The 14,242-nt window shown below is 36.5% G+C and overlaps 1 protein-coding gene across 1 annotated transcript in view; it reads right to left on the bottom strand.

Moving 5' to 3' along the window:
• Nucleotides 1-6,639: 6,639 nt before the first annotated feature.
• Nucleotides 6,640-14,242, bottom strand: part of LOC127572043 (ataxin-7) — a 95,348-nt gene continuing 87,745 nt past the window's right edge. The window contains exons 7-10 of the mRNA XM_052018876.1: nt 13,911-14,176; nt 9,978-10,173; nt 9,618-9,739; nt 6,640-7,618 (exon numbers count right to left, since the gene is read on the bottom strand). Coding sequence (XP_051874836.1) covers nt 6,640-7,618; nt 9,618-9,739; nt 9,978-10,173; nt 13,911-14,176 — 1,563 coding nt within the window. The remainder of the gene's footprint in view (nt 7,619-9,617; nt 9,740-9,977; nt 10,174-13,910; nt 14,177-14,242) is intronic.

Genomic DNA, 14,242 nt, shown 5'->3' with positions numbered 1-14,242 from the left:
TTGAAAGGAATTTGGAATTCCAGTTTTAAGATGAAGTGTTTATGAACTTTACACCGGGAAAGTAAATGTTTTCAACTGCCTTAGTTTTCTTCCTACTCAAATTTAAGTCTGAGTTATTTATACCTTTTCACTAAATGTAGTTAAAACATAATTTGTTTAGATAGTGTTTGAGGCCATACCAAGAACTGAAGTTAATTTCCTCCCCTCCTCAATCATGTTTATTGAAGGGGAATTAAAAGAACCTTAAATTAGGTTATAGGCAGCAACTGACCAGTATTTATTGGCAGTTTTCTAAAGTTAGAGAGCAGTAACTAATAGGATACATTTGAGATGACTGTTCTTGCAACAATAAGATGGTAGAGGACAGACGTGGTTTAATATTTTGAGCCTGGGATTAAGTCCAAATTCAATCTGCATTACCTCAAATTGAGGAAGACTAACAAAGATGTTAATTGCAGAATGAATGATATTTAACTTTAAGCAGAAGTACAAATTTTGAGAGTGCTATTTTACAAACAGCTTAGCAAGGCACATTGAAGAATGATAGCAAAGAAGTTCAGCTAAAATGTTTCCACTTTCTAAGTTTGAGTTGAATGTTTAAAAAGGTAACCCAAATATCACAAAAGTTTCCTTATGAGGAATAATTTCTCAACCATTCAGCATGTCTAAAATAGTTTCCTATTGCAGGTGGCTATTGCAATGTATCAACAATGTGATGTCTTAGTTACTCAGGAATCACAATCATCTCTCTGGCTGCCATCAAACCAAAACTACACAACAGACTCTCTTGACATTGATATAATAACATTTTGCACTTTGACTGAAATTAAATAACAGGATTTTAAGGTAGAAAGAAGGACATGGCAGAAATATTATATGCAGCTTTAACTATCATATTTCAACTCGACCCAATTTAAAGAAAATTACATTAATTGCAAAACGTGTTCTAAAATCTGAGCTTGTACCAGACAATGATCCATCACATTTCCTACCCAAGCCAAACCAACCATGTCTTTAAAACCAACTGGGATAAAATCAACATGTTCAGGCTTTAGCACATTTTGTACTCCAGAATTCATGAAATAGATTTTGTATTTTAATTCTCAAATAGTAGACAATCAGAGACTAGATTTGTTATAAATAACAGTATAAATTATTTTTATTTACAGACCTTGTTACAAAACAAATAGACTATACATTTTCAAATATCGAAAGATTCTGACCCATGACATTTGTTCATGAATTATACAGCAGGCAACACGAAGTCCAGCTGATAACATAGTGACCCAGTGCGCTTAATTATGCGTACTTCTGAAACTATTCACACTATTACACAGGAGGTTGCTTTTAGAACCAAGCTCAGAACAGGAGCAAGATGCTTTGCTATCAGGCTTACATTCACATTTGAGATGTGTAGTGTTAAACTCTTCACATGTCTCTATTGCTTTTGTCATTGCAATTGTTTTATTCCGTACATAAACCTGAATCATTTCAGGTTTGAGTGCCTATTAAGACAAGAATACTTGTGTTCTGAATGTTCAACTCAGCATTTTAAAATGAATTTTCAGTACGAGTATAGATTCTGCTGAGGAACAATTTTATGGGAAGACATACTCTTGACACATTGTATTTTCTGGAACATTGCATTTTCTAACCCTATTTAATCAACAAAGAATTTTAGGAGATACTCAGTGAAATCCAAGATATTTCCTTTTGAAAAGGCACCATCACCTTCAAAATTGTCAGGATGAGAATATTTACATTCCAGTAGTATTAGATACTATGGGTAAATCTCAAAAGTACAATTGTTTTGAATGAGCCAAGTTGAACAGCAATAGTGCTTTAGACCTCTTTCATAGTCAAAATTATTTAAAACATGGTATTTCAACAAAGATACAGAAATGTAAAGGCCTTTTTGTTTTGCTCTTGGCTGGTGGTATAACCACATACAAATATACATACAAATCAAAAATTGGTTTCATTTCATAATTGAAAGATTTATTGATTCCAAATTATTTTAAGGTTCAAGCATAATAAGAAATATTAGGAACTCAAGGTGGAAAAAGCAAGCTCCTAATCAAAAATGAACATTTAATATTTTTAAATGCTCACTTTAAACAGTCATTTTGAAACAACTATCAGGCACTTTAAATTTTGACTAAAAGCTCCAAAAAATGTTCAAGTGGTTTTTCAGATGGGTCTGGGATGATTTTTTATTTTAATGAATTTGTTACACTGGGAGTTAGACAACAAATGAATATATTAGTGAAATAGTTTTGAGGCTCTCTTCTCTTCCCGCCCCCACTTCCAAAAAATAAATCATTTCACTCCCAAATTCCAAAATGGACAAAAGTTTTTTTTTATAAAAAGTGCCCCAAAAATCTTATACTGTAGGTATTTTGCATTATTAGCTGGGCAGTGAATATCTAAACAATAAGGTACTTTTACCTGTTATTTATTAATTCCTAAATAAATAAATACCAGATGATTTCAAAATTGTACCAAAACTGGATATAAGAAAATGACCTGTGCAAAAATACATATTTAATATGTACAATTTTAACAAAATATGCATTCTGAAATAGGGATATTTCCATACTTTTGTATAATCCATTAAACAAGAAAATTCAAAATAAAAGGTACAAAAATTGTGACATACTTTATCTCTTAGCTTGTTGAAAATTGGGGTAAGAAAACAGTTACAATTGGTAACTGTCCCAAAGGAACAAGCTAGCTTCAGTATAAGCCAGTTTTAAAAATATCTACTTGGATGCGAAAGGTGTGCCATTTATTACAGCAGAGAGGGGCTTTTTTCTTTCCTTTAAGAATTTCCTTAGTAGCCTTTAGGAAATGGCATTATTACTTGGTCACCAGCACAAACTATTCTCCAAATAACTATTTGCAATATGTAGCTCTTTTAATTGTTTTCCTGCTTTTTATCCAACAATGATTCTAAGAGTATTTTAGCTGTACACTATATTTCTTAAATTTATATAGAATTCACTACACTGTCCACAAAAATCTGTTAAGATTAATTGGGCAGACTGTGTTAGTGTATGCTCACATTCTCCATATTGTGCACACATTGTCCTAACATCTAGATTTGGGAGAAAAATACGCAACACTAAGCTGATATTGCAAAAATTTGCTTTCATCTGATATGCTCCCCAATTTGTAGACCAATAGGAAAAATGTTGAAAAGTGTGCAAATATTCACTAAAGTGGTCACTTTAAACATTTTTGTGGAATTTTCATTTTGAAATCCCTGATTTAACACATCCTTTGTTTATTTGACAAACTTGCAACACCATCCCTTTTAATTAAAATCTATTCCAGAGTAGATGGGAGTATGGATATAATCTATTAGTGCAAAAATTATGTGGACTACTGATAGACCATTAGGGGAGGAAGCAGCATACACTAAAATTTTATTTTCTTACCTTATTTTTAAAACAGGCAAGACCAAGCTGCAAATGCCACTGAACCCCAGTAGTTTGTACCATTTTCATGGTACAAAATTTAATCATAGATCCATTTAAGGAACACTAATGTCTTATTCATGAAGATAAAATTGTTGCATCTATACTCCATACATGATGCAACCTTCTTCAGCTCTCCAGTCTGCTGTATTTCTAACCAGGGTCTCGTTAGAATTTACACAATTTTTTTTTAAAGTACTCACTATAAACAAATCATTTGCTGGACTAACTTCCCGTTGTTATTTTAGTTCCACAATTTTTCTGCTCAAAAAAAAAAGCCAAGATTTGTGGATTTAACAAAAATAAATTTCTAAATAATTACCTGACACAAGTCAGTATACTTGGCAACTGTTTAACTGTAGACAAAGTACACGTGCCTCTTGGGAAAAAATAAATACAACATATCTGCTTTGTGTTATAAATGTCCAGTAGATGTCAAGGGGCTACAGAACTCCCACTAAACTTGTAATTATGCTTATGCTTAAACATTTGGCAGTTCAACATCCAAAACTGTTTAGCAAGTGCACCCATCAGCAGTAAATAGTTTAAAAACTGCACCTTTGAATAAATCTCAGATCAGTAGTCATTCTTCTATCTATGTACCTAATACTTAATACTGATTTGAAGTATTGCAAGCCCAATTTTATCCAGAATGTCCATTGTCAATTCAATTTAAAATGTGCCACCACGCAAAGTGACATTTCCACAAACTTGGCTTCTGAACCTGTATACAATTTTAATTCTACTATCCACAGACCTGAGGAACAAGGGAAGTTGAGAAAACTCCAAGGCTTCTTGCAGTTCAGAGTGCCTATTTTTAATTTCCAAAAAAGATGTCCAGTTTCTTCCAGATGAAAATTGGTTATCACGGTCGAGCCTTTGGCTGCAAAATATAGAACAGTTTAACCATGAAATTCACAATGGAACCTCAAGAAGATTGCTTACTTCATTTAGTTTTCTACAATCCTTATTCGTAAAGAATACAAATGGAAAATGAATTGGAAAATGGAAAAATGGCAAAGCCAGCATTAATTGCCATTTTATTTCTAAGTCAGGATGGTGTGTGATTTGAAGAGATCTGGAGATAGTGCTGTTCACAATGGTGGTAGAAGAGTCATGCAACACAGAAACAGGCTCTTCAGCCCATCACTTCCATCCTGACCATCAATTACCCATCAACCGTAATCCCATTTACCAGAACTTGTTCTGTAGTTTTATATATGCCTTGACAATTCAAGTGCTAGTCTAGATACTCTTAAATGTGAGAGTACCTGTTACCCACTCAGGTACCACATTTCAGATTTTAACCACCTGCTTTAAAAAAAAACTTCCTCAGTTCCCCTCTCAACTTCATCTCTCTTACCCTAACCATATGTCCAATGGTTATTGACACTTCTGCTATGGTGAAAACAAAATAGCAGTCTGATAGTAGCCACTGATAAAGCAGACAGGAAGATTATTCAGTCATAGAAGTCTCATTTACCCTGTCAATACCTGAAGCATCAGGTTGTTAAGGTAGCCCTGGCAAATAATAGTGCACACTGCAGTCATGATGTGCCAGGGGTGAGAAGAGTGAATATTTAGAGTGGTGAATGATATGCCAATAGAGAAGACTGCCATGTACTGGATGGTGTCAAACTTGTTGGCACTGCATTCAGACAGGCAAGTAAGAGTAACGTCGTATTCCACACTGGCGAAACACTTGCTACAGGATGTCCAGTCTCTGACCTGCTCTTGTGGCTAAGTCTCGAGTCTCTGGCCAATGATAACTTCAGATTGATGCTGGAGATGCAAATACCACTGAATGTCAAGAGTGGGTTGTCAGACACTCATGTTGGAGAATGTCACTGCCTTAAACTTGAGGGTACATATGTTGCTTGCTATTTATCAGCCCATGACTGAAATATGTTTTACATTGTGCTGGTGTGGACTGCTTTATTTTCTGTGGAGTTGCAAATGGAATTGAACATTGTTCTTTGAAAATTGCACAACTCGCTTCTAACTACCTGACAAAGGAAGATCTTCCATGAAACAGCTGAAAATGATTGGGCCTACGACACTGCTCTAAGGAACTCTTGCACTGATGTCTTGCTGAGATGATCAAACTCCAACACCTACAATCTTCATTTTTGCAACATTACAAATATTGATTTTAACAATTCTAAACAGAAGCAGCAACAAAACTCACTCCTTTCCCTGCACAGCCCAATTAGCCTGTTACCTGGTTTAAAAAATTTGTTTCAATGGAAACTGTTGCAAATCATTTTTGCTCTGTAATGTTGTAAGTAGAGAGACAGGAATCATTTAACAATAATGGGCAACAGTAATCACTACTAGCCAAACATTTTGTCTACAGGAAGGGAATTGGTATTGAAATGCAATAGTTTAACTTTCCACATAACCAAATGAGTTGCAAAATTTTCCTATCATCATCGAGGCACTGGTTTTCAAGCTATCTTTAATTGAATGGATTTTTTATTTCACCATAGAAAAGTTTGCTAAGGTTGTTGTAAAAAAAAAATCACTTCTGTCAGGCACTACATTTGGATGGAATAGCCACATTTGTGGATACAAATCCTGTTTGTCAGAGCCAAACAAGTTTGTACAACTCATCAGTCAACTCTTTCGTACAAAATGACTAGTTGATAATAGCCACTGATAAAACTGGAAAACAAACCATTAGATTATTCAGATATAAAAGTCCTTTAACCCCCCCAACTATTCTGAGCAGCTCCTTGTGAATTTCAACAGTCAGTCAAGGGGAAGATAAATAGATATTGCCACAGATATTCTAGCCGAGAAATTAAGATCTCTGGTAAATCCTGACATCCCAACTTTGAGGTTGAATACAATTTCAAAGCATATAAATTGTTAACAACCCTCACAATATTTAAGCATCATTTGTTATATTTGCCAGATAATATTAACAGTCTTACAATTAGACAAGAATAAATTCACTTGAAATGCTTTAGAGATATAATTTTGGTGCAAGGACCTGGAAGACATTCAAGAATTTGTAGGTTGTTGTGGAAACAAATAGATTAAACAGGACAACATTAGAATAGTAACATTAGCACAATAGCAGTACAATTTAATATTCGCTGAATTCCCAACCTAACCAACATCACATGGTGGGAACAGGACAGCGAAAGATTCTATTTCATACCTGATGGAGGAGAGTGTTGTTGGAAAGCCCTGGTGTTCCTGGGATCACACTAGGATGCTTCGAATGAACATTGTTTACCACAGGCGATTTGGCAATCTTGTTCGATTTGTTACCACTGTTTGTGGTGCTTGAACCCGGTGAGCTTTTCCGTTTTTTCCCTTCCAGCTTATCCAGTGGTGTATGTGGATGTGAAAAGCCACCATGCAAGTTTGCAGACTGCTCGTTTGACTGATGGACAAATGGCCCTAGTGAAAGAGTGGAATCACTACTGTTCATAACCACACTCATCCGTTTAATTGATTCTGCAGGGATCCCCATTTGAAGCCCTTTTCCTGACTGTTCATGTTTGAGGCCTAAAGAATTCATTTTGTTTGTACAATTGAGGCCGATGTGTGTACTGCTGTAAGATGAGGAGACTGGTGAGTAATTAGACGTCCCTAGATTCCCAGAATTCACACAATTTTTCTTCAGAGATTCTGTGGAATGAGTGGAAGAATGCAATGGCAGTGCAGAAATATTTTTTCTCTTCTTCCCAGAACTGCTGCTGTTATTGTTGCTACTGGAGTTACTATTACTGTTACTGCTGGTAGATGAAGGATCTTTAGGTTTAAAAGACTTGCTGGGTTTCACTTTTTGAGGTTTATTAAACACATGTGAAGGAACCGAAGAAAGCCCAGAAGGCATCACAGAAGGTGACGATACATGTCTAGATTGCATACAATAAGCAGGGTCCATGACGCCCAAGGCAGCAGGGTGAGCATTCATAGTTGCATATGAGAGCACAGATTTAGTTTCAACTGATGTACATGAAGAAGAAACCAATGCTGGAGATGTCAATGATGAGGACATTGCTGAAGAGGAAACAAAACCTGCAGTATTAACACTGGAATGCGACAGTTGTGAGGAAATCATGCCAGTGCTGTGAGGGACTGACTGTGTTGATGTAGGACTATCCACTGCAGGAGGAATTTTTCTGAAAGAGATGAGAAGTTGTTTATTACTTTCAATATTGAGAATTTTAACTTAAAAACTGACTTCACACAGAATACCCACCCAGACAAAAATTTGGAAAAAATTATTTAATTTAGCCACCAATATCTATCTAGTTAACAGGTACAATTAAAATTTAAGGTTTAATATTTTATTGGCTTGTAGATTAATTGGTTTAGTGATGAATTTTATTAATCTACCATGTAACTATTTGCATTTTCAGAGATCCTATTCTCTGACTTTAGAAATTAATTTCACTGTTACAATTTCATAGTCTCCCTACATTTTCACTAACTATTTGAGAATCTCCAGCCATTTTATTTATCCCATCAGCTAGATTTGGTGATGAAGAAGTTTACTCAATATTGTTCAGATACAGAGAATATTTTCCTGCTTTGAATCAATGTTCAATCCACAGAGTTTAGCATTTTATCCAGACTGGGTGCATTACTGGGCAACTTTTGCATTTTTGGAAGTTGCCTTTTAGCTGAGATGCTAAATTGAGTCTCTGCATGCTCTTGGACGGATGCAAAAGATCCTACATGTGAAAAGCAGCAAAGTCGTTCTCTTGGGCTCCGTAACATTGAGTGTTCCCAAAGACTAGCCTTGGCTGTCAATTTCTCATTTTCATGCTACCTCTTAGCATCAGAAAACTTTGTCAGTTTGTACATACATACACTGCCTCAAATTAGTACTTGGCTTATCTGAGTAGATGAGCAGATATTTCCCCCAATTAACTACACAGGAAGACTGGAGCCACTGTTTTCCATCCCCAGCACAAGCTCTGCACCACAACCACAGACATCATTCCCCTGATGTGCACATCTCAGAGGCTGAACCAATATATTTGCAAACATAGTGTCACGTTTGACATAGAGATTCATTTTGAACCACATAACCATGCCATTACATATATTATACCGCCTCTGCTCAGCTCCTGCAGAAAACCTCATTCATACATTTTTTAACCTAACATCTGACTATTCTAAAATACTCCTGGCTATCCTCCTCCATTCTACTCTCTGTAGGCAATCAAAAATTCTGCTGCTCATGTCCTGACTTACACTAAGTTATGTTTACTCATTACTCCTGTGACCTATTTGGCTCTAGATTAAGCGATTTTTCATCTTTGGTTTCAAATCCATCCATGGTCTTTCCTTCAATCTCACCTTCTTACTTATATTACTACACAGAAGGAAGCCATTCAGCCCATCAGGCCCATGCCAGCTCCCAACACAACAATCCCAATCTTCCTCTTCCTTTCCCTTCAGGCCTTCAACTCATTCTTACTTATTATCAACTTAATTTTAATTCATTAGCCACTTACCTACTAAGAAGTAAAATACTGTACATTGAAATATACATTTAAACTACAAGCACATTGTGGGAGGAAACCCAAAAGCACCGAGCAGAAACCCGCTCAATTATGGGGAGAACCTGCAAACTCTAATCACTGTGAATCCCAACCCAATAACCCTCCAAGGTATGTGAACACCTCCATTTTTGGTTCCTTGTACACTTCAATTTTATTTTGATTACCAATGGTGGAAACTCTTGAGCTACCCCAATCCTATGTTTTTGAAGTCCTTCTCTGCACCTTACTGTGTCTCTACATCTTTCTCTCCAAGAGCAGATTTGTGAACATCTTCCCAAATTTCTCGTGGCCCAGTGTAAAATTTCGATAATGATTCTAAACAGAATCTTGGGAAGTTTAACAATGTTAAAGGCAATTATATAATTATGTGGTGCTGTAGTATCCTGAGCAATGTTTATCCACAAACCAATGTCAATCAAAGGAAATATCTGGTTGGTCTTTCACTGTCATCCATGGGACCCTGTTGTGTACAAGTTGACTGCTTCATTTCTCAACACAAATGATTAATTAAGCATCTTTTGTGATGTCTGATCTTGCATTTGCATACAGCAACTTTCGCAATTTTTCCAAGTGAAAGGCCTCGACCATTTTTTTGCTATATACTTACTTCCACATTTGTGAATTAAGATGTTTTTCAACCATGGAACTAAGTGCACACCGAAAGTGGTCCCATCGCCTGTCAAACACAAAGCAGCCTCGGCCAACCTGTCGGCTTCCAAAGGTGCAAAGCTAATTTGAAACAAGAATGTCAAGAAAAATTCAAAACGATTGAAGAAATTGAGACCTAATTTATCTGATAGATTACATAGAATATAATAAGCCTTATAACAATCATGGACAAAAATAATTCTAGTCAAAACATATGCTATATTTGATATTAAGTGGCACAATATTGTAAAAACTGGAAACATTCAGTAAGCTAATATATCAAAACAAAATATTTCTATTTTCAATTTGCTAAACTTACAGCTGCTGGTCGAGGGTGATGTCCAGAATAATGGCAGTCTAGTTTTTCTACCAATTCCTCTTTCTCATCACATTCTCCCTCATCGCTGGACAATCTGGATACAGAGTCTGGTCCTACAAGTGAGGGGTGCAATTCATGTACCGATGCAGTATCAGTGATGATATTGCCACTGTGCTGTAACGAACAACTGGCAGGCCTTCAAAAAAAAAGTCAATATTTGTTGACATGTGATCACTCTGGAAAAAAAATCACTATTTTATACCAAATACATCAGGAGTAACAAAGTTGTTTCACATTACAAATGGCTTGTAAAAGGGACCCACTGAAAATCAAACATTAATTTTTGAGCATAAAATCATTACCGAACAGTAGTTGTACGTAAGTATTCTTTAAATAACCATAAGCAATCAGTAATAACAGAATGCACAGAAACAGGGACGATTGGTCTGACAACTCACAATGATTATTTATTGTATTCAATCACATTTATCTTAAACTCATCAGAAATTTGCCTAACCCTGCTATTTAGTAGTTGGAGTGTTGGTTGTGTTCAATGAGCAACTGGTATTAAGTTTAAATGTTTTATCACTTTTAACAAAATTAAGACCTCTAAATGACCTTGTATTTCAAGAGCACGACTTGCAGCAATCAGCAAGATTCACAGTCCCTTCAGCCTTTCAACAGGATCAAGGTTGATCCTCAATTCTCCTTCCTTGCTGACACTTGATTCCAAAAATCTATCAACTGCAGACTTGGATATAAACACCTATAGGGACAATGCCATGCTGTTGAACACCTTCCTACAGTACATCCATGATTGGAGCGATGCATATTAGGGAAATTGATGTTACAAAATGTAAGAATTAAACTGTAGATTTAACAATTTAGCAAAATGAGTGGTTCACATTGTGAGAATCTTCAGATCCTACAGGCAAGTGCACACTTCTAAACCCAATTTTCATGTATGTCCAAACTTGGCAAATGAACTTTATTTGTGGATCTTTGGTTCATCGCTACTCAAATCCATGGTGTGCTGTTATTCTATTAAGTAATTACCTTGAATTATTTTTCCTTTTATTCGAAAATCATTGAAGAGTTGTACCAATACAATATCCACTTAATATAGTGCCTACTTTTATTACTATCTTTTATAGCTGGTTTTAATGAATTAACTAAAATTACTGATCTACAACACAAATCTATACAATGGAGGCCATCGTCATAGCCACCTCTAACTTCCTTATGAAATATTCCTTGTTTGAAAGTAGGGGTTAAGTAATCCTGTCAGTCAGTCTACACATTTACTTTCAAAAGTTGTAGTGCAATCATATTAAGTGAAACTGCCAGAAACATAATTAAACATTTGACATTTCCTACTTGTTCTGTGAACAGATCTGGTACTTGAATATCTGAATTGATAGTCCTCAATGCTGAAGTGGAATTAAACTGTAAAGAATGTGTGGCAGGAAGGAACATTATTAACTAATAGAAGATACAAAATAATTGAGGATAACTTCCATTCCAGTTTGCAAATGTTCAAATACAAGTTAATGATTATACATTCTCACCACCCACTGCAGTACTAAAATACATTTATTGCACAGATTCAGACTCATTGCACAGAAATATTAAAAAATAGGTACATGAACACAAGCACACTACCCCAATGTGTGCTACACATCTAAACTGGGGGTGCTAACTCTGCCTGGATACATTCACCACATGATCTCTCTGGTCAGATACATGAGATTTTTAACTCATGAAGCAAAACTGGCCAAAAATTCTATCCTAATAACCTGTGTGGAACCCAGTGTCAGTGTTCAACTTTTCAATTAGGCTTTAAGCTGAAACGAATGTTTGTACAGAGCTTTTCTTCTGGATTAGAACAAAGAAAACCTACAGCACAATTCAGGCCCTTCGGCCCACAAAGTTGTGCCAAACATGTCCCTACCTTAGGAATTACTAGCCCTCTTACCCATAGCCCTCTATTTTTCTAAGCTCCATGTACCTATCTAAAAGTCTCTTAAAAGACCCTATCATATCCTCCTCCACCACCGTTGCCGGCAGCCCATTCGACACACTCACCACTCTGAGTAAAAAAACTTACCACTGACATCTCCTCTATACCTACTCCCCAGCACCTTAAACCTGTGTCCTCTTGTGGCAACCATTTCAGCCCTGGGAAAAAGCCTCTGACTATCCACACGGTCAATGCCTCTCATCATCTTATACACCTGTCAGGTCACCCCTCATCCTCCGTCGCTCCAAGGAGAAAAGGCTGAGTTCACTCAACCTGTTTTCATAAGACATGCTCCCCAATCCAGGCAACATCCTTGTAAATCTCCTCTGCACCCTTTCTATGGCTTCCACATCCTTCCTGTAGTGAGGCGACCAGAGCTGAGCACAGTACTCCAAGTGGGGTCTGACCAGGGTCCCATATAGCTGCAACGTTACCTCTTGGCTCTTAAATTCAATTCCATGATTGATGAAGAACAGTACACTGTATGCCTTCTTAACCACAGTCAACCTGTGCAGCTGCTTTGAGCATCCTAAGGACTCGGACCCCAAGATCCCTCTGATCCTCCACACTACCAAGAGTCTTACCATTAATACTATATTCTGCCATCATATTTGACCTAGCAAAATGAACCACTTCACACTTATCTGGGTTGAACTCCATCTGCCACTTCTCAGCCCAGTTTTGCAACCAATGTCCCGCTGCAACCTCTGACAGCCCTCCATACTATCCACAACACCCCCAACCTTTGTGTCATCAGCAAAGTCACCAAAAATTATGTTATTACACGTGATGACATCACTGTGTTTGCTTCTGTCCCCAAGTTTTTTTTAGAAGTGATAAATCACCAGAATAAATCTCATTCACAAGCTTTCAGAATGCTCATGACGTTCAACCTCCTCCCCATCAAAGCATCTTTGTTGGGCTAACGTTGAACACAAAATAATACTATATTTGATAGTTCATGGTCTCTTAGCAAGCAAACAAGATAAAGACAGTCCAATTAAGGAGACCATCCCATCAATCAAATTGTCACAGGGGTTCAAGTCAAACTTGGGCAACTTACAGGAAATTAAAACTACTAAATTCAGTGTGATTGCCAGAGTGAGTAATATTCAAATTCATCTATAGTTAGAGATTGAAGAATATTTGAAGTTCATTTTGCAAGAATATTACAGACAGGTATAAATCAGTTGATGTTGTGGGTTGCAGTTAAGGGTTAAAATTGTGTAAGGTGTAGAACAGAGGTTATATCAGCATACAGCAATTTGTAATTTTATATCATATGTTTGTTAATTTCAAATAACATTTTGTCATTATTTGAATTTTATTTGTGGTGTTTCTTAGTTTAATTCAACTTTTTAAGCAGGGATGTGGGTTGTGGTGCATTGAGAGCCTTGACCAGTTTTTCCTCAACAGGAACAGATTCAGGTTGAACCGAAAGGACAGGTGTAAGAGAAAACTACCTACACCGCCAACCTCAAAATACCTATGGAACTCAAATTTCCTTGTCCCTCAAACTGTAAAGTATCTGTAACAGGCATTTGAAGCACATTTTAACATGCCATTCTTATTCTAATGCTCATGATTGTTCTTCTGCACAGTTCAGAGCTGTAATTAGGAAATTGATCTTCAATCCCTGGAAACTCCATGACAATCCATGGCAGAGGTGTGTGTACCCTAACCCAGACAGCTGGGTAAATTTACATGATTGCAAGTTTCATTGGCTTTCAACTGTGAAATCAAATGGCCGAATTTCAGTTTTGCACTGTTTACCCTCTCTCAGAATCTCCACTAATTTTTGTTTGCCTGATCTGTTTTTACACAAAATGCTGAAGTTCTCCATCAGGTTTAATCCATACTTTGCTTCCTATATTTTTTTTAAAAGTTTCATCACCTGTTCGAATTTAACATACCTTGGAAGACTTGAATTGTAAAATTTGGTTTTGCCAGACACCGTCTGTTTTACATCCGATGCAATATTTCCATGGGAATTCTGATGCAATTCCTGGGAAGCTTTAGATGGCGAGGGATGCGATTCCCTGAGAAGGGGTGCCTGGTGATGATGTTCAGAGATTCTATGCGATTCTTTTTCCCTGGGTTTGTTTTTGTGCTCAGCCAACAATAGGTCAAAATGTTTCCTACGACCTGGTACTGCTCTCCGTTGGCTCAAGGAATGTGTCTGAATGTTTCCAAGAATAAATTCACATCAATTTCAAAATATTAATTTTAACATTTCTTATATTTA

This window comes from Pristis pectinata, chromosome 6 (assembly GCF_009764475.1).
Source record: "Pristis pectinata isolate sPriPec2 chromosome 6, sPriPec2.1.pri, whole genome shotgun sequence".
NCBI lineage: Eukaryota > Metazoa > Chordata > Chondrichthyes > Rhinopristiformes > Pristidae > Pristis > Pristis pectinata.
This window is presented reverse-complemented; position numbering and strand designations above follow the sequence as displayed.